Source organism: Mus caroli, chromosome 13 (genome assembly GCF_900094665.2).
Source record: "Mus caroli chromosome 13, CAROLI_EIJ_v1.1, whole genome shotgun sequence".
Classification (NCBI taxonomy): domain Eukaryota; kingdom Metazoa; phylum Chordata; class Mammalia; order Rodentia; family Muridae; genus Mus; species Mus caroli.
Window position 1 is genome coordinate 96564273 of NC_034582.1, and position 26612 is coordinate 96590884.

General features: G+C 42.6%; 1 protein-coding gene and 1 long non-coding RNA gene across 9 annotated transcripts in view; one reads left to right on the forward strand and one right to left on the reverse strand.

Annotated features, from left to right (window-relative positions):
- The window catches only part of Mast4 (microtubule associated serine/threonine kinase family member 4), a 593644-nt gene that overhangs the window by 202064 nt on the left and 364968 nt on the right, over positions 1 to 26612 (reverse strand). Inside the window, exons 1-2 of one of the 8 annotated variants that reach the window (XM_029468314.1) lie at positions 19021 to 19448; positions 14091 to 14171 (exon numbers count right to left, since the gene is read on the reverse strand). The exons of the other annotated variants lie outside the window; for them this stretch is intronic. Coding sequence (XP_029324174.1) covers positions 14091 to 14171; positions 19021 to 19067 — 128 coding nt within the window. The 5' untranslated portion in view covers positions 19068 to 19448. Of the gene's footprint in view, positions 1 to 14090; positions 14172 to 19020; positions 19449 to 26612 lie in introns of those variants that run through there. 8 annotated transcript variants of the gene reach the window in all.
- The window catches only part of LOC110307796, a 7131-nt gene continuing 960 nt past the window's right edge, over positions 20442 to 26612 (forward strand). Inside the window, exons 1-3 of the long non-coding RNA XR_002379466.2 lie at positions 20442 to 20485; positions 21206 to 21271; positions 23452 to 23543. This is a non-coding gene — a long non-coding RNA (uncharacterized LOC110307796). The remainder of the gene's footprint in view (positions 20486 to 21205; positions 21272 to 23451; positions 23544 to 26612) is intronic.

Here is a 26612-nt window from a genome sequence, read left to right on the forward strand (position 1 = left end):
AATGCCAGGGCCGAAAAGTGGGAATGGGTGGGTAGGGAAGTTGGGGGGAGGGCATGGGGGACTTTTGGGCTAGCATTGGAAATGTAATTGAGGAAAATACGTAATAATAATAAAAAAAGCTGGTCTAAGTCACATGATCACATGATTCAACCATTTCTCTTTTCCCACTAAACTGAGGGTAAATGTACCATGCTGCCTTCAATGGGTCCACTTGAGGATCACAATAGCAGGAAAGATCCAGACACCAGTGTACTTACTCCCCAAGGCTACTGTAACAGATCACTGCAAATTCAGGAGATTAAAAAAGGGAAAACTTGTATTTGCATGTTCTGGAGGCCAGACAGTAGTATCAAGAAATCCCCAATCGCGATGACAACAGGCCCTGGTCACTGGGGCTGTAAGACAGAGTCTGTCCTTTGCCTTTTCTAGCTTCTCAATGTGTTAAATCTCTGTTTCTCTTATTGTGGATGTGTATGCATATGTACACATTTCTCTGTGCAAGTCTGTGGAGGGCAGTGATCAATGTTGAGTGGCGCTTCAATGGAACTCCATTGTATGCATGTTGTGTGTGTGTGTGTGTGTGTGTGTGTATTTACTTACTTTTTGAGACGAGTCTCTCTCACTGAATCTGGAGCTACTAAGTCCACTAGACAAATCCCTGGGGTCCTCATCGGTCTCCCCAGCATAGGATTAAACCTGCTGCCCAGTCAGCTTCTTATATAATTGTGAGAAAGTCAATGTCAGGTCCTCAAGCTTGAACAGCAAATGCTTTAGCAGTGGAACCATCTCCCCAAGCCTGTCTTGCTCTCTTTTAAGAACTCTGTGATTAGACAGAAAGACCACAGGATGCTGCAGGAGCATCTCTTCATTTCAAAAATCCTTAAACACATCATCTGCCAAGGTTCTTGTTTTCAGGTAAGGTAACATTTCTACGTTCTGTCAGTTAGGATCTGGTGTCTTTGGGGTCACCATTCAACTCTTGATACGAAATCAACTGCATTACGTGCACCACACGATTCATGCCCCATGTCCTCGGCTTAGTGCTTATGATCTCAGCAGGATAAAATTTCTTCCAGGTCAATGTATACCTCAGACTTTACAAAAAAAAAAAAAAAGTCTCATGAAGGATTTTTATTGCATTAAGTATAGAACATCACCAGCCAAGTTTAGAAAAGCCTCATTGTACTTGATTTTTAGTTACCAACATTAGATCTCATGCAAAAAAATTTTTCTAACATAGTCAAGTGTTACATATTCTTTTTTTTTTTTTTAATTTCTAAAATAGCCAGACCTTCTGTTCGGAGAAGCTGGAGAGGAAGAATTGTATCATTAATGCTCCGCTGTCAACTGCCAAGAGCTTGAGTGGCATTTGTAATATATGGTTAGTAACAGTTCCGAGTAACCCTGAAAGACAAAGTCAGGGAGCTACTCAAAATTGCCGTGGGCTCCCCACAAATGGCTAAGCGCCCTTGCAGTCTGCCTGATTCATCTCTTCAACAGATAATCTGGAGAAGCTAGATGTGGGTCAGCACATTCATCTTCCCAATGGGCCTTTGTTAAGACTGTAGTAGGCATCACACACTAGGGACCAGGCATTAAACCAAACAGGCAAGTCCCTGCTAACCTGGATGTCTTGTTCTTTTTGGAAACCATCAACAACAAGAACAACAAATGATATGTGGCAGGTGGAAATAGTCACTGCAGGAAGTATCATGAGGCAGTGAACAGGGGTGGGGGCCCTGGGGGAGGGGGATGAGGAGCGTTAGGCTGTAGCTGGGGAATGCTATTCTGTTGTAGTAACAGTTAGTACAGACAGCAGGGAAAGAGAACCGTGTGGGCACTGGGTGGGTGTTCCTTTAGCTGTTCCGGACATCTAGAACATCGTGTTGTGTTCAAAAAGTAGGACACACTCAAAGACTAATAGGGTCATGTCAGAAGGACCTAGAATGAGCTTAAAAGGCTTCCCACGGACGAAGCTTACTTAGGACAGCATGACAGCCCAAAAGAGGCACGATGGTTGTGAATTATTATAGGCCAAATAGATGTTTTCTATTTCTTGTTTAAAAATGTATGAGTCAACAGTAACAAGCCTAAAATTGAGAGAAAAAAAAAAAGAGAGAAAGTTCCTTAGCTGATGAATTAGTGACAGAAACCTGTGACAGATTTCAATACAAAACTCATCCAAACAAGGTCATCCATGAATGTAAAACCCAGTCTGGGTAATTTTGTTGGTATTCACATGAAATCAAAATATCACCCCAAGCAGGGCTTAGACACAGGGCTTCAGGCCTCTTGCTTGAAGCCACACTAGAGCATCCCCAACTGTCCTGGCTAGGTACTGGGCTTCAGGCTTCCTGGTAAGGAATAACTCCACCCCCTCTTGCCATGTATCTTGAACCCAGGTCTGAGCCAGAGGGAACTACTGCACAGTGTAGATTGTGTCTAGTGTAGTGACCCACTGCAGAGTGGAGGCTCACTTCAAAACTGTCAACATTCAGAAAAAAAAAAAAAAGTGGGGGAAAGGGTCAGCTAAAAGAGGTAACAACAGGCATCGTTGTGGATTTGGTCTAACACTTACATTATGTTAATTGGGTCCCCAAATTTCATGAGAATCCACTTGTAAGATGCTGAGGGTCCCTGTCCCCAGTTGGTTTTCATTAGTAAATAAAGTTACCAGCAGCCAATGGCTAGGCACAGAGAAAGAGGTGGGACTCCCAGCAAGGGGATGAAGGGAGGAAGAAAGAGGGGAGAACTGCCATGATGGGAGAGGAGAAAGACCAGGCCTGAGAAATGGAGGACATAGAGACAGCCAACATGTAAGAGCTGGGGAAGTGTGGTCCCAGCCTCCCCTCCCCCCACCATGGGTCTAGGGCAACAAAGATGGAATATAGATTTTAGTAAATAATAACTCAGGAATATTGGAGGAGAGGTGTTAGCCATGTGGGGGTTTGAGAGTGGTCCATCCATTGAGCTGCTTAAAGCATATTAAAATATAAGGCTGTGTGTGTGTGTGTGTCTCTTTCATTTGGGAACCCAAACATTGGGGTAGGTAGTGAGGAAAGTGTGCTGCTGCCGCTGCCACATGGACAATTTGTGTAGGTGACAATTCAAGGGGATTTTTGATTTTTAATTGGGTCCTGAATTAAAAAAACAAAAACAAAAACAAAAACAAAAAAACAAAAAAACAGAAACAAACCCAAAACAAACAAAAGCAACTTCCAGGCTTCAGTGGTAGAATGTTTGCCTAGCATGCAGAACACTCCAAATTTTGATGTCTAGTACCATTAGAATTAAAAACAAAGACAAATGAAACGTTTATAGACAGTTGTACCTCCATAGCAAGGCACACATTAAGGTCCTTGACAGTGCCTTTTGTTATATTTGTTGGTCAAATAGTCACACTGTGGTTAGGAAGGAACACAGACTTGCTCATAAGATATAAATGTCAAAGTATTTGAATGTTATTTGTTTAGATGCCAGAAAATTACCTTCAAATACATATAGGAGTTGCGAAGGAAGAATGGGCGGGAGGGAGTACTAGACAAGAATGGAGGGGTCTTAGCTGGCGAATCAAGGTGGCCAGGGTTCTTGACTGCACTGTTCTTTTAATGTTTTTGGAGGTTTGGATTTTTTTTTTTAATTGAAGAAATAAGAGAAAATTCTGGGAGGATAGAAAATCATAAGCAACAATATAGAAACCTGCTTAAACTAGTCAAGAAAAAAGTTTAGGGGGCTAGAGAGATGGCTTAGTGGTTAAGAGCACTGGCTCCTCTTTCAGAAGTCCTGAGTTCAATTCCCAGCACCCACAGGGTGGCTCACAACCATCAGTCATGGGATATAATTCCTTCTTCTGGTGTACATGAAGTCAAAGCACCCACATCCATACAGTACATAAACAAGTCTTAAGCAGTCCCATGTGACCCAAGAAGATGTCTGAGGGGTGGTGGGCAGGATATGAGCAATAGTAGACAGCTGCTGGAAGGTTCTGAGCAGACGAGGGAGTGCTGGACACTCGAGACACAGACAGAGGACAAAAGTTGACTCAGTGGAAGGCTGGCTGAATTATTACAAAAATCTATTGTTGTGGTTCAATAGCTTAGACTAAGGTGGTAGCTGTAGAGATGGAGAGTCAAGTTCGTTGCAGAGATTTTCATTTCCCATTATGTGTTAAACTATCTGACCAACCCCCCCCCCCAAAAAAAAACCAAAAAACCCAAAAAAACCCAACATATGTGAGAAAGGACTTCTTTGGCTCACAATTCCCATTGGAGTCCATCATTGCGGGGGAGTCAAGGCAGTTAGGAACCTGAAGCAGCTGGTCATATCCTATCCATAGTCAAGAAGGCACAAAGGACAACAAACTGGTGCTGAACTTACATTCTCCACTCTTCACAGTTCAGGATCCCTGCCCAGCAAAAGGTGCTCTACACTGTGAGCCATTGTTCCCCCTCATCAAGGTAACCCTCCTAGTATCACGAACATAGTTTGGTTTAACTACACGTGATCTCAGATGGCTCTAGACTGTTTTGTATCAACAAAGCTAGCCACCACATACAGCTAACGGCGCTTTCCCACCCATCACACTCAGAGACCCTCACCACATGGCATGTGCACCCTGAACGAAAAGATTAAATGTGAGAAATTAAAGATGACTTCTGAACCAAGCATGGAGGCAAGAGAACTACTGTGAGTTCAAGGCTCACCTGGTCTATATAATGAGTTCTAGGCCAACCAAAGCTGTATAGTAAGAGCTTGTTCTCAAAAAACAAAACAAACTAAACTGATAAAAGTAGTGACTCAGAACCTGGTCTAAGGGGGGGGGGTATGGCAAATAGGAACCTTGAAATAGCAGTGAAGGATCCATTCTAAGACCACAATGAGAAAGAACTGCTCCTCTCATTTTGATGTATGCCTGTAATGTCTTATTGCCGGCAACCAGTGATGACTCAGTTGAGGAAATCTCATGGACAAAGAAAACGGGAAAGCAGAAGTCTCCAAGAAATACAGCTCATCTCCCTTTCTTCCTGGGGTCACCAGCACAACTAGAGCAAGCCCATCAAAACTTTCATTCTCCGCTACATGAAACTAGAATATGTAGCGTCTTCAGCAGCAGATTGGACTTTGTAGCTCATTCTGAACGCTCGGTTTCTAAGAACAATGCAAAGCTGAGAATAATAAGACAGAGCACTCATCTTGGAACAGTTCACACGTGTTCCCTAATGAATTCTCACGACACCCCCAAGAGGTATTATTATCCATGCTACTGCTGGGGAAATGTGAGGAGTTTTTCTTCCCCTTTCGGTTTTGCATTTGTATGGCTTCTCGAGCTGAGACACCTCTGTGCTTGACTGTATCACCGTTCTGTGCTTTCAAAGAATATCACAACTTCATTCTCTCATCAACATGGTGGGTGTTAATGGCTGTATCCACAGATTTTTAAATGTAGGAAACAGTTCTTTTATAAGGATGTTAAATGCTGTTTTTTCCTAGTCACAGAATTGAACACATGGGCCATAGCTTTGAGTCCAACACACACAGGCACATAGATGTGTACACACACACACACACACACACTCACCTGGATAGACATATACACACATTTGACAAAGTAGATATTTTTCTTTTTCTCTCTCTTTTATTTTCATTTATCACAAGAATAATTAGTAAGAGGTACTGGTGAAGGCACCATACAGTAATTTCAACATGAAGCCAACATTTAAAAAGTGAGTTCAGTGGAGTAGTCAGAATATTTGGGCCATAAAGGAGCTCAACAATGGGCACTCAGAGCTGCTAGGGCCAAAGGGAGGGTGAAGAGTGCATGGTACAATAAAAAGTCCTGGCCCCTGGCAAATGGAATGGCACTACTTCTTCAGTCACAAGGAGGAGAACACTCTCCTAATGGGGCTCACAGGATCCTCCAAAGGTCACAGCAGTGCTGAGAATATCATCACCCCAGGCAGCAGGCCACTCCAGCTAAGGAAGCTGGCTGATCCTGCTCAGCTTGAAACAGCATAGATCCTGGAGCCTCTAGGACCCATAGCCTGGCTGCCAACTGAACCTAATTTGAGCCACATTACAACATCTAGACTCTCTAAAATAAACTTAAAAGGGCGAAGTGGGCAGAAGATGGAATAATGCATGCAGGACCAAGCAGAGGTTTTTTTCCCTAATGACAAAATTCCCCTCTCTAAATGGAATATTATATTCTAGAAATGTAATTACGGTGACTGTAAGTGGATGCCGGGAGAAAGGGTGACAGAACAGACACGTGCTATAGAAGAGCAATGAGGCTCTCCAGCCCAGGGCTGAAGCGAGGACTACAGTAGAACATAAGTCTACTCACTGGGAAATAGGAATAATCTGGAGTTCTAATTAGGAGGGTGTCAAAGTGCATGAGGACCGCGGTAATCAGACCACTGCAAAGTCAAACGTGATTTGGACCAGGGCAAAGAGGAAAATGCTGCCCCCACAAACAAATTCTCCCTAGGCCTCCAGTGCCTCAACAATCAACAAATTCAGTTCCCATCCCCACAGACACCATGTCTATATGTGTGAAACATCAAGAGTAGCACCAGGCACAGGGTGAGCTCTCTCTACGATTGCCAGAAATTAAGCCACTTTGCATACAAACACCTAGATTACTGATCTGGGAGTTGAACCCCTGTCGTCAGTAGAGTGAACGGAAAAGTGAGTGTGCAAATGTGAAGGGAAAATGTAATTGTGGGGACAAATTGACCAGATCATTTGTTCCCAGGGTCAGGACCATCCCTACAATGATGCATGTATACACAGGCTCTGCAAGGACTGACATATTCCCCAGCCTCCACTCTCCTCAAAAGCCTTGCTTGCTATCTGGCCTCCTAAGACTTTGCCCCCTAATTAGATTGAGTGACTGCATAGCAGATAAGCTTATGAGGTTATGATGTCCATTAATACATAATATATAAATATGTGCATATATACATATATAGTTAAGCTAGGTGTAGAGGCACACATCTGTAATTCCATCACTTAGGACCCTGAAACGTAAGACTTCAAGGTCAAGGACAGCCTGGACTCTATAGCAAGAACTTGTCTCAAGAGCACTACAATCTTCCAGTCAAACAAAAGGAAACCAGGGTTGTCTTATGTATCCTTACCCATTGACATGACATGTGAAATCTTCTACCCTGCATCATCCCTCCCAGGGAACCAGAGAAAACAGCCTGGTCCTCCTTTGCAGTCTTACAACAGCAGTCTTCCCAGTGGCCACACTTACAGAAACGTGGGAAGGGTGGGTCAGCAGAAGGGCTAACAGGCTTGTCCACACTGCCCCTGCCACCTCTTCCGTGACATCTGAGGCTGCCAACCTTCCCATCTCTGCCTCAGCCATGCTCACAAGGTCAGCACAGTGTGTTACCACTAGGATCATCTCTGTGTGGCAGAGCCATCCATCCTCCACAGAGTGACCACCTTACATTGATTTAGTACTACAGAATAATTCAGAAATAAATCTCGGGAACATATAAAGCAATTCATTAAACCATCGCATTCACAAAAGCACAGGAACTTGTATCATAGAGTACAGAGAAACTACCATCTGCTGTGAGCTTGTTCAGATTTTTTCTTTCTTTTTTTGCAGTGTTCTCTCCAAAGCAAAAGGGGAGGGGGAGGGATACAAAGAGGAGTGGCTGCATTTATCCAAACAGCAAATGGAACTAAAAGGACGCAGTGGTTCTGCAGTCGGGTGACATTCTAGTGAGAAGGGGACACAGTGATGTTTCCGGTGAGAAGGAGACACGGAATTAGAACACATTGCCGCACGCTTGGTAAACACTGTGTCTGCCTCTCACCATGGCAACAAGTGAGGTGAAGGGAAGCCGTGGATGCCCAGCAACATTTCCAGCAGCAAGACAAATATTCCGGCTCTCCAACGGACTGCGTTGGCTGACACTGTTCTTACGCCCTCCCTGCTAGGGCACTGTCTGCCTTTGTTGCTCACCACTCCCAGAACCAATACGCGTGGTGTTCTTGCTGGCACAGGGCACACTCAATGCTGAGAAGCGTCTGTTCCTAGGTTCCCACTGAAGTTGGCGATTTGTAGATGGAGGCTATACATTCAGGGTCCAGGTAGTTCACAATGGCCTCAAGGTCACAGCGCTTGCAGGCTTAGAGACACTGGCCAAGACTCAGGAACTTTCCTAGTCTTTCCAGTCAAAAATCTCAGATGCCTCCAGGACCAGTCAGCTAATGTGAATGAATGAAATGAAGTAATGCAATGGGCTGGAGAAAAGGAGCCCACAGGCCAAGGGCAGCAGCAACCTACTCAGAGACAAAACACTGCCAGGGCAAACACAGACTCACTGAAGTTCCTTACACATAGCTCCAGATCCATCCAAACATAGCTCTCTCTCTCTTTTTAAATCTATATGTGTGCAATTATGTGTGTACACACGTGTGTGTGCATTGTGTGCACGCACGCGCGTGTGCACTTGAATATGGGTGTACTTGTGCTATGGTGCATTCGGAGAGGACAGGGGACAACCTCAGGTGTCAGTCCTTGCCTTCCACTTTGTTTGAGACAGGGTCTCTATGTTGCTTCTCTGCTTCTCTCACCATATGATCTGGCTGTTTTTCCCATACCCTTATAAAGATGTTGGGATTATAGACTTGTGAACAACATGGCCAATAAGAACTGGTCTGTGGGTTTTGAGCAACCAAATTCAGATTCCCACACTTGGATGACAAATACTTTTACCTACTGGCCCACCTCCACTTTTTCAAAACCCATTCAGCAACAAGGACTTTACTTAGTATTTAGTACTGGTGTCCCTCAACTTACAATGAGGCTCTGTCCCAATAAAACCATATTTTAATGTCCAGAACCATTTATCATCAGGGTCTAGTAACGACATGTTTGGCTTTGCCCCTTCTTGATCACAGGGTTGGCTAGGAACTACAGCTCAGAGCTGCCGGCCAAAAAGCTCAGTGCTGGCCAAAAAGCTCAGCACAAAAAGACAAGATCACACACAACTAGCTTGGAAAAAGACATTCTTGGAACAATACAACATTCAAAACTTGATGCCTGGCTTCTATTGAACATATCCAATTGTGCCCCATGGAAAAGTCAGTATCCCCTTAAGTGGAGCCATTGTAAGATTCAGACTGTCAGGACATCCTAGGTACTGTCCTGGGTACTGGAAAGGTAAAAGGTTAGGCAAATCAGTCTCTCTCTCCCGAGTGTCTACTCTAACGCTCTTCTTCAGTGCAGCAGGCCTTGATTTCATGCCCCTCCCATTAGTCAGGCACAGTCTCTAGCATAGTCTTCATCAATCAAGTCCTCAATATGTTGATGGCTGCTGTTCCCTGGTCAGGGTTTATGTTGTGGGAAGCTGGGACTTAACAATTTGCCGAAGGATCACAATCCCAGCTCTCTATGTCAAGCAGTCGAGACCACTCTCAGTGGTCTCACACCTAGTACAGAACATGCTATGTCATAAAATATATAAATATAAAAATCAGACCAGACTCAAGTCCTCGGCAATACTCCCAGGCACTCACTCAGCTGATCCCCGTTTCGGGAGCCTCTCCTGTATATATCAGAACGACGGAGGAGGATGGCTGTGTGTGTGAGCGAGCAGACAAGGTGTGTTCTCCTGGTGGAGTTTACAGCACAATGGACACCACCCTTCAGCGTGTGCAATTTCATTTTTGGGTGAGAGGAAGGACTTGGGGGAAGCATGGAGAAGAAATAGAGTATTTTAAGTGCTGGGATCATGGGGAATGCTGAATTGCAATAGCTGTCTCAGAAGTGGAGAGGGAAGACACTCAAGGTCCTCAAGGTGCTATCTGTCACACTGGTAGCTGAGAAACTGGTGTTCAGAATTAAGTACATATTTCGTTTAGGAACTAAGGTATGCGTTGCTATTACCTTTTCCCCCAGCAGGGCTGGAGGACCAAAAAAAAAAAAAAAAAAACCAAATAAACAAAAACTTTAAAATTTGAAGAAAGAAAGGACCTCTTGGTATACACAATCCTATGTTCTGTTAGTGCAGGGCCGTACTCTGCTTCTTTCCAGCTAGGTGGGCATCTTAGCCTCCCTGAGACTGGCTGTCTGGAGAGCGGGTCCATTCCCAGAAAGCTTCCTAAGGAAATCTTCCTCTCACAAGGAGTGAAGTCACTTTGCTGGCACATTGGGTACAGCACTTCTGGGTCTCATCTCCCAGACAGAAAGCTTCCTCGTCAGGAGAGCTGACTTGGAGCTTGTGGCTCTCCTTTCTGGCCAGTACCCCAGAAGGCTGACCTGGAGAAGCCCACAGGGACCTGCTGGAGAAGGAGAGCTGACTCAGCCGTCAGCACAGCCTGCCTCCCAGGGCTTTACCATGAAAGGAGCAGAACCTTCCACCACCATATTTAGAAAGTCTGTGTCAGCACCTCCAAAGGGCATGACTGTCACTCTTCCCTACACCTTCCCATCTACACACAGGAAAGGCACAGGGGAGAAATCTGACCCCTGGCAGCCAAGAGAGAAGAATGCCATCGGTGCCAAGGTACAATAAATGCACTTTCCCCCAAAAGGCATAAACACAAATCCCTACAATTTATAATATTAGACCACCATTTTGGAACAAACTATCAGAGACACTTATAAACAAGCTGCCAATCACATAACCCTCTCTAGAACAATCTTTATGCATTCTAGGGCAGAGTCATCACTAGCATGTGGTCCTGCCTCCCTAATTGTTCTCTCTTGGGTTCCGGTCCATCCATCCATCCTAGAAACCTCAGTTTCCATCCATCAATGAGCATTCACTACTGAATACCTATAATATACACCTCTCTTCCATCAACATCTGTGACAAAGACTGCTAACTCCTGTTTGGTCCTTTTCCTGAATCCAAGTAAGCTCTATTTCATTAGGTGTGACCAGAACACCACAGTTTTTTAGTAAGGGAATGTGCAACAGCCTCCACTGTGCTCCATTCTCTATGAACTTTCCAATCCATCAAGACATCCTTGAAGGTGTATGTGTTGCAGACACCACTGGTCCCTGGATGGAGCAGATCCTTTCCAAAGTCCTAGGCTGGTTGGCGGTGAACACAGTTCTTTGTATTTAAGCTGTTCTGCTAGGGTGGCTGATTGGTTAGCTAGTTAATACTTCTCTGCTTCTCATGCATTCATTTACTCTTTAACAAACCTTTCTCCAGTTGTTTACTGCATTCCAAGTGTTGAGCAAGGCACATGGGAAATAAAAGCATCTAAATGAAGGTCACAAGGTCTACCTAAACCAGGTAATTAAAATTCTATCTAAATGATTTCACAGCAGTGCGGATGTCTGAAGTCACTGACAGGGGAAAGGTGTGAGACATCAGCTTGAGTTGAAGCTATTAAATCTCTCTCTGTGTTAGCATCTTTCTCTGTAGTCAGAAGCAATCCTCCCCTGTGGCTGACAGTGGTGGGTGGAGGTGAGTGAGAAGTTTTAGTTTAGTAGTCAAGGTTCTGCATAACGAGGCCCCAAATTAAATTAAGTTTTTTGAGATGGTCTCATATCTCCCAGGCTGGCCTTGAGATTGCTATGGAGCTGAGAACAACTCTGAATTTCTGATCCTCCTGTCTCTGCTACCAGAGTGCAGGAATTATAGGCCACACAGTTTTATGTGGTAATGGGGATCAGATCTAGGTTTCATGTACCATGCTGCTGGGCAAGCATGCTACCAACTGAGTTATACCTTCACTGCTCGAGTCAAGTTCTAATCCTTAACAATCTCTCTCCAACAACTCTATTTCTCTCCCATTCCACCCTCCTACTAGACAATCAGCCCATGACTTTCAAAAGATTGTTATATTTATTTGAGAGAGAGACAGACAGACAGACACAGAGAGAGAGAGACAAAGAGAATATGTGTGTATGTGCGCATGTGTATTAGGAGGTGGAAAGATGTGTATATGTGAGGGTGTATGGGAGGAGGTGGGGAGAAAGGTGTGTGTGTGTGTGTATGTGAGAGAGAGAGGGAGAGGGAGANGGAGAGGGAGAGGGAGAGGGAGAGGGAGAGGGAGAGGGAGAGGGAGAGGGAGGAGAGAGAGAGGACAAACCATAACACACACAGAGGTCAAAGGACAACTTACAAGAGCCAATTCTCTCTTTCTATCCTTTGAGTCCTGGGGATCAAATTGAGGTATTCAGGCTTGACAACAAGCATCTTTATCTGCTGACCTGTCCCTTCAGCCCAGCACAGACACTGAAATACGTTCCTACTTCCTAGAGTTGCTCTTTTCTGTTTTGCTTTGTTTGGCACAGTTGATGCCAAACCTTCAGGATGTCTCGTGGTTCAGCTAAAATACACACACTCATTCCATAAAATTTTTCTCCCCCACACTCTCGGACATTACCTTCCTCTACTACCACAGCATTTCGACTACTTGCATTTTGAGTACCATACTGGTTTAGGAAAGACACAGAGAGGTCTGAGTACCCAGAAGAAACTTCCATATCTCATGCGTAGATCACCATACCTGGAGAGCTTACAAGAGCAGTGGAATTCTCCAGATAAATAAGAAGATTTTCCTATGTTTTAGGATCTAGATGATGCTTTGCTTTTTATAATAATAAATATAATCCTACTAGCGCACTAGACCCAAAGTTCAAAGTCATTAATTCATCTCTCTAGTCAATTTCCCCCACACATTTTCATTCAATCTTATTTTAGAAATATGACAGAAACAAATGTGTAAAACTATGAAAATACCATCCAAAGATTTTTAAGTTAGGAATTTCAAGGCACGAGCTAGGAATGACAAAATTGTGTTCACTTGCTTAAAGAAAATAGAGCTTCAATTACTGTGATTAATATGTTGCTCTTTCCAACTGAAAGTCAACTTCAATTAAAAGATTGACTCTACTTTCTTCCTTAAGATTAAAAAGAACAAGTATGTTGAGTTCTCTGGGTAATATTCTGTTAGACACATGGAGACATTGTGATACCAAAATCTAAAAATTCCATTAGAATATATAGAGCATAATACAGTAATATTATTATTTTCTACCATGCAATCTTTACAACAGGCTGTCAAAATGTCCCCCAACGTGTAAGTGCTGATCTTAGTTAACTGCTGATGTTACTATAAGATGTTGCGAACTAGGAGGTGGGGCCTAGTTTATGACAGCAGAAGGCACACTGAGGTCCCAGCTTCCTCATTCCCCTCTGCTTCCTTACTGTCAGGGCGTGTTCAGCTTGCTTCCCACCATCACCTTCTACCTCATGCCAGGGTTGCCACAGAAGGCATTACACAAAGCTATTCTCTGTCTCTCTTTCCTAGGAATGAGTATAGTCCTGTTGGCAGGAAATGAAACGAAGTTCAGAGTCATTAATTCACTTCCATAGTTAATTAATTCTTTCCCTCAGATTCCACGGTAATGGCTTGAAACCAGGAGCCAAAATACACCTTGCCTCTTTCTAAGTTGTCCGGCACTTTTGTCACCGTGACAAAGAGAACACAGACACAGTTTTGTTTTGTTTTGTGTTTAATGAACAAGAAGAATGGAAATCGGCCTATGGGTTAGGGGTATTTAAGTCAGAGTTAGAAAAACAAGATTTTTAAAGAATACAAATCCTTTTAATAAATACTTTATCCCATAAATTTGAGTGTCTCAAATAGTTTATAGGGACACACATAGTGTGATATTATAACATAAATTAGGAAATTTTCCTGGGAATCGTAATAAATTATATTGTCTTAAGAGAAGGACCAAAACTTGAAAACAAAATTAATCCAAAATCATTTCTTTTCTTTAAAAAAAAAAAGAATTCTTTGAGAATTTCATCCAATATATTTTGATTACATTCGTGCCCCACTCTTTGCCCTGACTCCTCGTCCAAGTTGCTTCACGCGAAAATCTTGGGAGAAGTTTTCATATGGGAGTCAGGCAAGCTATAACCCAAGACCAAGTGATGTTCCCGAAGATGCATTGCAATGGAAGGAGCAACCCAGGGAGCATAACCTACCAATGCCCAGGACAGCACCAATTCGACAGGAGGTTCCCATGTGTGACATGGGTGGGCCCCAAGGACTCAAAGATAAAGCAGTCCTGACAGGCCCTGGGATGCGCTTACCTCCAGAAGTGAAAGGTCAAGAGAGGACTACAGGGGCTGCCCGGGCTGGATGGGGTGGGACTCAGGCTCCTTGGAGTGAGACTGAAAGTTAAAATAACATCATTCCGAGTGGGAGAAATGATTGCAGTACAAATAGCACAGCTCACTGGAGGGACGTGCTCCCCTCGGGCCCAATCACCAGGACCTGATTACCAGCAGCGTCAGGTCATCATCTAATCACTTGCCCCTTTCGGCTCTAGAGTACAGAATAAGGCGGCAACTTCCTGCGGAAAATTGCATTTAAAAACCACGGCTGCCATTTTTATTTGAGCCTTTTCTTTGTCACAAAGCAACTGGTCTGATATCGCCATAGCGATTTTTTTTTTCTGTGCGTCAAAGACAATCTAATGTTATTTTCTATGGAATATACATTGACTATAAGCTTTTCTACATTGAGAATCACGGATGAGTCTAGAGCAGAAGTAGAGGGAAGTGGTCATCAGACAATGTAGATAAACAGTCAGGTTAAAATCCTGACGTTTTACAACAGCAGACATTCACATGTTCACGTAAGACAGATGTGTTCTTAAAAACTCAGAGAAGCAGATCTTCTTTTAGCAATGACCCAGGATTTTTGTTCTTGTTGTTGTTTGCTTGTTTTTTGTTTTGTTTCATTTTCCCTAAGCCTTAAGGGCAATGGTAACAGGGTTCATCGTGAATATATTTGTAATTTTAAAAAACGTCGAAAAATTCCTAAAGGTGTCTATAGACTAGTTTTTATTTCAGAGCAATTTTTCTTTCCTTTTCTTTTTTTCCCCCAATTCAGCAATCACTGGGCCATTGTACTACTTGCTTCTCAAATTCATCCAAACCACTAAACATTTTAGTAGCCAACTCTCAAGTATTCATCACAAGGCAGTCAGAAAGATCCACTTCTCCTTTGGGATTTTGGCCCCATGCCTATCCACTGGTAGAGAGGTAAAAACACCCACTATGTTTCCTTCTTGTTATTCTTTCCTTCTTGTGTGTGATAGGCATGCATATATGTGTGTGCAGGTATGCTTGCCCGTGTGTAAGCTAGAGGTTCTCTTTAGGACATAGCCCTCCATTGCTCTCCCTGTATTTCTCTGATCTGGTGTCTCGCACCAAACCTGGGGCTTGCCACTTTGGCCCCTGGGTTGGGTTTCTCTTGTTTTCAGCCTTCTAGTTCTGGGGTTATAGGCATGCATCTCCAGGCTCGACTCCTACCAAAGACTAAAGTTCTGGGACCATAATTTAGGTCCTCGTTCTTATACAAAAAACCAACCAACCAAACAAACAAAAAACCAACAACAACAACAACAAAAACCACTTTGCCCTCTGGACCATCTTCCTAGCATTAATATTACATCAACAATTTTATCAATAAATCTTACCAAAAGAAAAAAGAAACAGCATTGACCCTTGTCAATTCCCAATTATTTTTACATGACAAAGAACAAACTGAGAATAAGTTATTCTGCTACTAACTCTTAGGTGGAAGTGAGCAATTCTGACTCCTGTCTTAGAACCATGTATTTCTTTTTTATTATTATTAGATATTTCCTTTATTTACATTTCAAAGGTTATCCCCTTTTCTAGTTTCCTCTCTGAAAGTCCCCTATCCTCTTCTCCCTCCCCCTGTTCTCCAACCCACCCACTCCTGCTTCCTGGCCCTGGCATTCCCCTATACTGGGGCATAGTACCTTCACAAGACCAAGGGCCTCTACTTCCATTGATGACAGACTAGGCCATCCTCTGCTACATATGCAGCTAGAGACATGAGTCCCACCATGTATTTTCTTTGATTGGTGGTTTAGTCCCAGGGTGCTCTGGGGGTAACTAGTTAGTTCATATTGTTGTTCCTCCTATGGGGCTTCAAACCCCTTCAGCTCCTTGGGTACTTTCTCTAGCTCCTTCACTGGGGACCCTGTGCTCCATCCAATGGATGACTGTGAGCATCCACTTCTGTATTCTGTATTCTATATCAGATTCCTGATATAGCTGTCTCCTGAGAACCATGTGTTTCTTAAAGAACACACTGACTGCCTCTCTACTGGATCATGGTTCTACATTATCTCATGTGCTCTTACCTGAGAGCGAAGGGTCTAGGAATGAAGCTCTCTATATAGGAGAGGTTTCAAGCCAGCTGCACAGCATCATTAGGTGGCACAGAGAATTGGAAACAGTAGGCCATATAACCTTAAAGTTCACTATTATTTGAAAACGTCTAATATTATCTTTGTTTCCCATTGTGTGTATAATTGAGAGTTGGCTGCATGTGTCACAAACTGAAGTATGACATTGCTCAATATATTTCCACCTATTTACTAAGGGGTTCCAATGAAGCTCAATAGCTTCTAAAACCATTCTCCAGGTTGGTTCCAGTTCTTGGCAAATTAAGGATTTAGATTCCTTCTGCCATCAGAGCACTTCAGAAGCTTGCTGTTTTTAAATGTACTGTACTTGAACTTAGCAGCTCATTGGAAACCTCTCAGGAATGCTCACAGATACATCACGCATTTTCTCTATGCCCATCGAAGTCTTATCTGTACTTTCCTGTCCTAAAATAGCCATGCATGGGCCCTCACGCCATGCTGTCTCCAGACAGAAGCATGTATGATGTGTGAGGTGAAGTGTTATGAGGCAGCTGTGAAATTTATCAAAACAATGACTTTATAGGGAACAGAAAGTTGTCACAAATTTCCGTGTAAGATGACAATTTGTTTATTTCTAGAATTTTTGTTTATTTGATATCTCACATCTAGAGCTTACATGTAAGAAGTAGGGATCAGAACCTGCCCCTGTGTAACTGGCAGATATTGGACTAAATTTACAGAGCGTAAAGAATGCTCCTGCAGAATTCCAAAGCTAGAGTGCCTAGGGAACAAACTCACCTAAAAGGCAATTAGAATGTCTCAGGAGATAGCATTCCTAAACTATTCTAGCCTATTAGGTTAGTGAATTGAGACCTTGTCATGTGGTCTCCAAATAATTATATTATATACCTTTTTATATGCCTTTATATAGTGTCAGGGTTAAAACTTCATTCTAACATTTCTACTGCTTCTCTACAGTGCCTAGAAACTGAATTTACTCAAAGGTGAGTTTTCTCATGAATGGATGCAAAGCTAGCCATGTATATTATAACTTTACATCCAAATGTAAATAAAATAATGAAAGTAAATGGTGTTGAGAAAACTTCCAGGGCATGTAAGTATAATCCTGTATTTTACTATCTCTGTTCCCTAGGTGAAAGCAGCAGTCTAGATGCACGCTAACATGCTAACATTGACCACACAGAGGCCAGACCAAAGAGGGGCTATCTGATACCCAATCAAAATCCAGAGATGTAGGTACTGATTCCTATATCCTGTGTCATGAGCAACTTCATAAAAATTGTGACAACCTCCTAGCCTTTCAAGTCTAAAACAGGATATATCAATTTTATATTTTTAAGTTACTTTAAATTGTCTCCTTGTGTTATGGACAAGATTTTAAAGATGGAGCAAGGAACATGCTTAATACGAAATAGGAAATTCAGAGGGAGCAGGGTTCCATGGCTCAAAACCAGGGGTCCAACTCCTGTAGAAGGGTAGTGCTGCGGATTCTACACCTAAAGCTGTGGGCAGGGATGACTGGGAAGGTAGAAGAACGCACAGCTCTCACTAAGATATTCCAAGAAAATGATGAAGCTTAATGCTACTGTGGGGGTCAGGTGGGAAAGTAACTAGGGCAATGGGTAAATGCTAGTCCTATGCCCATTATGGAAAACACTATACCTGGCAAGAAGGACCTGAGAGTACTCCAACTTTTTATAAGCCAGCATTTTATTTGAATAAAATAAGCAGAGACTTTAAAGGGAGGACTGGTTTAAAAGGTAGTCACCAGGATGTTGTATATTCATTGACGTATTAATTTAGGAGATAATTTCTCTTGCCTCTACAAACTCAAAGGGAATGAATACTTAATTATGGACACCTAAGAGCTCTCTTCTTGAAGAGAGTCCAGTATGATATTATAGGGGATAGAAAGAGTTCACCAAAAAACATAATCCCCTCTCTGTGCTGTAAATGACTCAGGTATTTATATTTTCCTACCAGACTCATATTTTACTGTTTATTCTTTAAAGTGTGTCAGCGCAGACTCACTCACAGCTTCTGCATCTTCCACTAACAGATTTAAAATAAAAATTTGCTGACACTTCCTGCATCACAGATGTCTAACTTCTGCGCCACAAATTTGATGTGGACATTTTCACGTAGCTGCATCAAATCAGAAGGCAGTGAGATGCATTAATGGGTTTGAAAAAAAAAATGAAGAAGAAAAGCAGGAAAAAAAAAACCAGCTAAGCAAACCCAGACCTCAACTAGGTAAACACATCGCATGCCATGGCTGGAGACTGCAGGGAGAATTCCAAATGTTCTTCAGTTCATTAATATTCTGCTGCACTGAAGAAACGTGGGTCCCATCTAATGATCGTCACAAATAACCCTTCTCCTGCATGCCCAGCCATCCTGATGCTCCTGTTATTCAAGGCAGACAGGGGCCTTTCTTCAGAAACAGGCGTTATGAGCACAAACAAACAGCAAGAGAGGAGAAAGACATAGCTATACCGTGGCCTACTGATGCATTCTTTCACAATGAGCTGTTAAGATGTTTCCAGAACTGAGGCAGAGGCAACTTTAAATATGCAGCGGCGCCTTCCTTCCCTCTGACTGCAGTGCAAGGAAAAAAAAAAAAGCCGCTTGGTCTGGCTTTGCACATCAGCTGGAACCAAATGCCATGCATTTAAAGCATGGTCCTCCACCTCACACTGCAGTGCTCTGAGGCTGTCAGTACAAACAAATGCTAAATAGCTATTGGTCCCCCGGAATGAGAAAGCCAGTGTCATGCAGAAAGCATTAAAATATTAAAGACAGACAATACTTACTCCAAGGTCAGCCCCGGAATCTGTAGTCTTTCCCGCTGGGTTTTCATGGTTGGTATATGTTACCGTGCTCTATTGTAACCATGACACACACACACACTCTCTGCCAGCGTCCCGGTGATGACAGAGCGCCAAAAGGAACCTCTCTAAAGGACTGGACTAACAACCTCTCAAGGGGGAGGGGGGATCCTGTAAGTTTGGGTCCTTCCACCTCCAGCAGAATCAAGAGCTGTCAGCGGCTTTCCTCAGGTTAACTGTGGTGCGCACTGCACTGATTTCGTTAAAGGAGCGAGGCTCGCAGCTCTGCATATCAAGTAATTGGTTTCTGATTTTTTTTTTTTTTAAAGAAAGTCGCTACACTCACAGACCCACTTTTTACTTCAGTGAAATAAAGAGTCCCTTTCACAGTGTAGACTGGCGGAAAAATATAAAGCGACAGTATCATACATAAAAGAGTTCCTCTAAGCAATATGTCAACTACCCCCTCCCCATACAGCCGCCCCTTGACACCTAGGCACTGAACTTGCTACCCTAGGCAAGCTCTGTTTCTCCTCTCCTCAGAGTTAACAGCATCACTCATAGTCCACAAGCGATGAGGGACGGTGCCTGGTGGAAATAATTAGATTTTTTTCTATATATGGCCATCAGCAGAAAGAGGAATAAACTAACTGTGCCAATTTGGGGGAAGTTGAACTCTGTTCTAAAGCAGAGACTTATGTGGACGGGTGCAACCCTGGTTGTGGTGGGAAAGTACCAACTAGGAATTCGAGAGACAGGAGAATGTATCCTTAGTTTTGAAAAGCTGTTTTTTAAGAACACCTCAGTAGACCATACTTTACAATGGTAAACCTAACATGGTAAAATCTAACATGGGTTAGAGACGGTATATATTTCACAAGCCAGAAAGTTTCATCCTGTATTTATTCAAGGAACATGGTTTTTTTGTTGTTGTTGTTTCCCCCCCCCCCCCCCCCCAGTATTCAAAACTTGGAACTAACTGCAGGGCTATTGTCGTATATGAAGAACATATCTGAGTCACTTCCTCTGATGCATTTGAAAATGTTTTAAAGTTTGGCAACCACTGGTTGGTTGAAATGAAACAGGGAAAGAAAAAAATCTTAAGTTTTCTTTCATCAAGAATTCTAATTTTTCAAGTACTACAAGGCTGGGCGTGCACACACACACTCGCACACACCACCGCAGGTGGCATGATATGTTCGCACAGCTACAGCCTGGGACTGTGAAGTCATAGTCCATCTTTATGCCAGAGCAGCAGCTAAGGTACACAGTGGCCTTGCCTAGGTTAGATGCAGCATCTTCATTCTTGCCATGGCACTGTGGTTCAGACTGGGCCCCATACAGAGGGCCAAGGAGAAAAGCAGAGGCTGATTTCCCCCAATGCATCTGACTCTATCTGGCTTCCATTTGTTTTCTCCTAGTGTTACCTTCTCGGTATGAGCAACTGTTGGTAAGTCTTCTGAGCTGAGCCCAGATGAATATTCATGTACTGTCCCACAACTGAGCTCAATCCTTTATTTGCAAATTTTCTCTATGAAAATTGTTGTATTTTTAACTAGTCACCAACTTCTCCGTCAGGGTCAGTAGCCAACCCTCTCACCTTTTAGAAGCAATAAATCCTACTGGAAGTGAAGCCTTTAGATCACCCTTGTCTCTACAGGAAGTGCAATGGAAGGGTATATAAAGTCTTTTTAATTGAGTAAAATAAAAGAAGAAGAAATGATGAAGGCTTAGTGATCACAAAGAGATCAATTTTACTTAGAAGTGGTGATTTAAAATTATCAGTGTTATGATTAAATTTTTTTTTTAATCAGCTACCTATAGCAAAAATAGTTAAACTCTGAAATTCTTTAGTTTTTATGGGAGATTCTCATTTTAGGAAATATACTTTAATCCAATCCAATAAACTTTTATACACAGTTCTTCTCAAGTGTTTCTTCTCAAGCAATAGGCTAGGAACTGTTTTTACTAGCATGTCCATTCAATACTTCTAATTTAATATATTCAAAACTAGACTCACCATCATGACTCTCAGATCCCAAATAACCCTTCGTCCAATGTCAGATGTGTGGTCCCTCTCCATTCTTTCTTCTGAAACCACCCAGATCCAAAGGTACAAGGATTCTTAGCTGAATCAATTTCCTACTGATGTCTCCACCATTCTTCCTAGGTATCCTCCTGGTTGTAGAGACCATAGGAAATCCAAAGTGGTCTTCCTTTCTGAAGGCTTCCACAGGTAACCATTCTGAACAAAGCCTCCACTAGCTTCCTTCTCATTCACAGTAAGACTCAGACACCAGGCACACTTGGGTCCAGATGAGATAGTCAAGTAGCAGTAAGAACAACAAAACAACTGTCTGAAGTCAGGAGCTTAAGAAAGGAGGAAGGAGAGTAGGAGGGAAGGAAGGCTGCCAGGGCCACGTTAGGGGATGCTAGAGAATGACCTTTCAGCAACTTGAAAATGTGGAAGGATCAAACACTTTGCTTTTCCTATGTGCTATACCTCACAGATAGAGAAGTGACTCTTTTATACAGCATTCCAAAGGCTCAGAACAATACTCTTCTCCACGTGCCCACGAATCAGTGGATGTAGGCTGTGAGTCCTGCTGACTGCTGACACCACAGACAGACTTGCACTGGACATTATGTGTCTCCTGAGGCAACAATGAGACTCCTCAGTCTTAACTGAAAAATGCCACGGAGCCCTGGAGAAAGCCAATCTTCTATATCAGAAGATCCATGTGTGGGATGCAGAGAAACTACATGTTAAATAGAATCAGGGGCAAGACCAGCAAAAGCCAACACAAATGAGAGCTTTTCTAAAGTAATATGTTCTAAACAAATATTTTATATAATTATTTATACACTTATTTTTAGTAAGGGGGAAAGAAATGGAAAGTTGAACCTATTAGACTAAAAAGGCTTAAGGTACATAGCAACTAACTAATCCATTGGCTTAGAGATTCATTGCTGTGAAGGCACCATGGCCATGGCATGTATTACAAAGGAAAATGTTTAATTGGGACTCTCTTACAGGTCATAGGTTAAGTCTATTATCATCAGGGTGGGAAGCATGGCAGCATACAGGCAGAAATGGTGCTTGAGAAGAAGCTAAGAGGTCTATATCCTGATCATTAGGCAGCAGGGAGAGACAATGAGCCACCAGGCCTTGCTTAAGCTTCTGAAACCACTATCTCAGTGATGTACCTCTTCCAACAAGGCACACCTAATAGTGCCACTCCCTATGGACCTATTCAAACCACCAGACCCATGAACTTTGTGGGTTCTGAAATCAAAGAAACTATAGATAATGAATCAGACATTTCAAAAATAATGATATAGAACTTATATACACATAATAAATATATATGTAACATCTGCATAAATATGTATACATATTTTAGCTCCCTTTTTGTTTCTGTGATAGAATACACTGACAAAAGCAACTTCTAAAGGCAGAAAGGGCTTATGTGGATGCACACATCAAGGATATGGTCCATCATGGCAGAGAAGTTCAGGTGTCAAGAGCTTGACAAGAGCTATAGCACACCTACAATCAAAAGCAGAGGCCTGTCAATGCACATTCTTATTCAGCTTCCTCTGTCTACTTATACCATCCAGGATTGTAGCCAGGGAATGATACCGCCCACAGTGGGCAGGCCTTTCTACCTAATAAACACAATCAGAACAGGTACACCCAGAAGCTCATCTCCTAAGTGCCTTGAGATTCTATCAGGCTGACAATTAACAATCACCATCTGATACAAAAACAAATACCCATTATCTGGGGAAAGACAATTAGTTGTCAGTATAATATCTCATAATTACCCTTAAATCCTTATCTTTCAGAGATGTACATGAAAATAGTCACAGATAAAATAACGTAATGAAGGTGTGGTCCCAAATAAAAGGAAAAGAGAGAGGCTATAAAGTCAGTTGTGGTTTACTCCTATATTTTAAGCCTCAGTGGGGGAGTAGATAAAAACTCACAGAATATCTGATATGTAAAGCTCCACACTGACCCTATCCTCCCAAAACCTTTCACTCTATGACACTAATGTCTCATCCATCTACTTCATTCCCCTTGTACTTCTGTTATGGTTTGTATCTTAAAGATACCCAATAGCCTGTCAGACCTCAGCCTGTAGTACTACTTGGGGTAGGGTGGAACCTTTGAGGTCAAGCCTAGCAGAAAGAAGTTGGGGCATAGGCTCTACACTCTTGACGAGAACAAGGATCCCTCGGGCTTTCTCTCTTTCTTTGCTTCCTCGAGATTATTGGACTTGCTCCGGTGTGATGAGGGTCTCACCACCGTTACAGAATATCAGAGCTAGGTGACTATGCTTTGGACTGAAATCTTTAAAATGACAAACAAAACAAATCCTTCCTCATTGGAAGATAATTTCCTCACCACAGGAGGACAAACATGTTCCATGCTAACTGGACTCTGAATTTTCTTCATACCCTGCCTGGCTGTCCCATTTGGATACACACTGCTCCCATGCCTGGTGAGTCTTTCTCCTCATCTTAACAAACTTTTCTCTTCAGCACCTATAACCATTTAATCTCTTCTATATTTGATTGTCTTCCTCCATGACTGGAGGCTCCTGGAACACAGGCATGATGTGTGATATGGCTCTAGTTTCTCCAGGACCAAGGGCAGCTACCCTTGTATTTCCCAGAACAAGTTACAACAAAGAAACACTTAAAAAAAATATGAAGGAATGGCTTTGTGTGTTGCAGAAGTTGTAGATTAAAGAGGCTCATCCTAGAGAATTGTGACATGATTTTGGTGGGATAAGTACAGAGGACATTGGTTGACTTTGCTTTGGAGGGCTTCAGAAAGTATAAGACAGGGTCCTTCTCTTGTTATATAAATGATGTCCAGTGACATGCATTTTTTTTTAAAAAAATATTATTTATTTATATTTCATGTGTACTGCTATTTTGCCTGCATGTATGTCTGTGTGAGGGTGGAAGGTCCTCTGGTACTGGAGTTGCAGAGAGCTGAGACCTGCTATGTGGGTGCTGGGAATTGAACACTGGTCTTCTGGGAGAAGAACCAGTGCTCTTAACCACTGAGCCATCTCTCTAGCCCTGACATTATTCATTTTAACAAAGCCAGTGCCGTGGCTAATACTGAGGTCTTTTTATATTATCTCCTGAATAATAGCTCTCAATAAGGTTTTGCAATGCCAGGGGACAGTTTTGGTTTTATGTTTCTGGATACGGAGGAAGACTTCTGTTACCGGCATCTAGTAGGTGGTCAGGATGCTGCTAAGCATCCTACAAAACAGAGATGACACCATTCTCTACAGTAAAGAACTACTCAGCCCCCAAACGCCTTTGTTGTTCTGGAAACCCCTATAAAGTAGAGACAAGGGGCATCTCCCAGACACTTGGCATCGATGACCTGTTTTCAGCATTGTGACTCTGTTTCACACCACTCTGCATAGGTGAAGAGGAGGGGGCATCTCCCAGACACTTGGCATCGATGACCTGTTTTCAGCATTGTGATTCTGTTTCACAGCACTCTGCATAGGTGAAGAGGAGGGCGACCCTCTTATTGTTTTACATCTCATTTCACATTTCTGATTCACAGCAATCTAACTAACCTGAAGGTGTATGGAGACTTTAGTCCTGTTTTCAAGGGGAGTGGCTTTTTATAGCCAGAGCCCCAGAAGTATTTCTGAGTCACAGAAACCTAATTACTAAGGAATCCAATGCCATTTCCCAAACAGCAACCCAGATAGAAAACTCTGCCAAGGAAAAGGTCTCAATATCCAGTAAAATAGGTTCCACAGCTGCTCAGAGGGCAAAGCGGAGGAAGCTAACCCATATGTGATTCCAAATACGCACATCCGAGGCACATGGCCAAAGAGAAGTCAAATCTAAGTAGTTTGGTGTCTCTGGTGAAATTTATGAGACAGATCTCCCAAATCTTGAGGCTCAGAATGCTATAAGGAACATATAAGATGCAAGCCATGAGTGAGAGGGACCATCACTCTTTTTTTTTTTTTTACAAGTTTCAGGACGTATTGATTTGTATTTTTGAACTTGTATATACACTGTGAACATTTTTGGTTTTATCATCTCTAATAAAAGAAGCACAATTACAGAAAACAGGTAAGTCAATTAATTCTATTTCCCCCCTTCTTACTCAACATGCTAATAAAGGTTCTAGCAGATAAACTGAGTTTTCAAGAAGGAAAACTATTTGTAGAATCCATGGGAAGAGCTAAAGATGTCCTTATCCATAGAAAAGATGACCATGTATACAGATGTGTCAAGAAGTTCTATGAGCCGGGCGTGGTGGCGCACGCCTTTGATCCCAGCACTCGGGAGGCAGAGGCAGGTGGATTTCTGAGTTCGAGGCCAGCCTGTTCTACAAAGTGAGTTCCAGGACAGCCGGGGCTACACAGAGAAACCCTGTCTCGAAAAAAAAAAAAAAAAAAAAAGGAAGTTCTATGAGAAAAAATAATGTAAAACAGTGTAGAATTGAAGGTTATTTTTAGGATAGATACAACAAATGATTCGATGAAGCTTCAGGGAGTCTAATCTCAAGTGTGACTATATAAGAGGTTTAAATTTTACACTGGAAGAGTTACTGGAAGGAAGAGGACAGTAAGGTTGGCAACTTCAAAGAAAGAAAGTCTGAAAGAATCTAGACTTGCAAGAGATGTGAACACACTTATTGGAGAAGTAGAAGGATGCTTCAGCAGAGAAGTCAGACAAGTAGACACTAAGACATGTCATAGTCATCTTAGAACACCAAAGCTCAAAGAAGAAGTATTGGATGCCCCCTGAGAAGAAACACCTTGCCTGCAGGATATAAGCAACTTGAAAAATCAGTGACATGACCATCAAAAGCCATAGGCGGCAGAGAGAGGTGAAACAACAATTTTCTTTTTTTTTTTATTAGATATTTTCTTTATATGCATTTCAAATGCTATCCCCAAAGTTTCCTATACCCTCCCTCCGTCCTGCTCCCCTACCCACCCACTCCCGCTTCTTGGCCCTGGCATTCCCCTGTACTGGGGCATATAAAGTTTGCAATACCAAGGGGCCTCTCTTCCCAGTGATGGCTAACTAGGCCATCTTCTGCTACATATGCAGCTAGAGATACAAGCTTTGGGGGTACTGGTTAGTTCATATTGTTGTTCCACCTATAAGGTTGCAGACCCCTTCAGCTCCTTGGGTGCTTTCTCTAGCTTCTCCATTGGAGGCCCTGTGTTCCATCTTATAGATGACTGTGAGCATCTACTTCTGTATTTGACAGGCACTGGCATAGCCTCATACAAGACAGCTATAACAGGTTCCCTTCAGCAAAAATCTTGCTGGCATATACAATAGTGTCTGGGTTTGGTGACTGATTATGGGATGGATCCTGGGGTGGGGGTATTCTCTGGATAGTCCATCCTTTTGTCTTAGCTCCAAACTTTGTCTCTGTAACTCCTTTCATGGGTATTTTGTTCCCTATTCTAAGGAGGAATGAAGTATCCACCCATTGGTCTTCCCTCTTCTTGATTTTCTTGTGTTTTGCAAATTGTATCTTGGGCGTTCTACGTTTCTGGGCT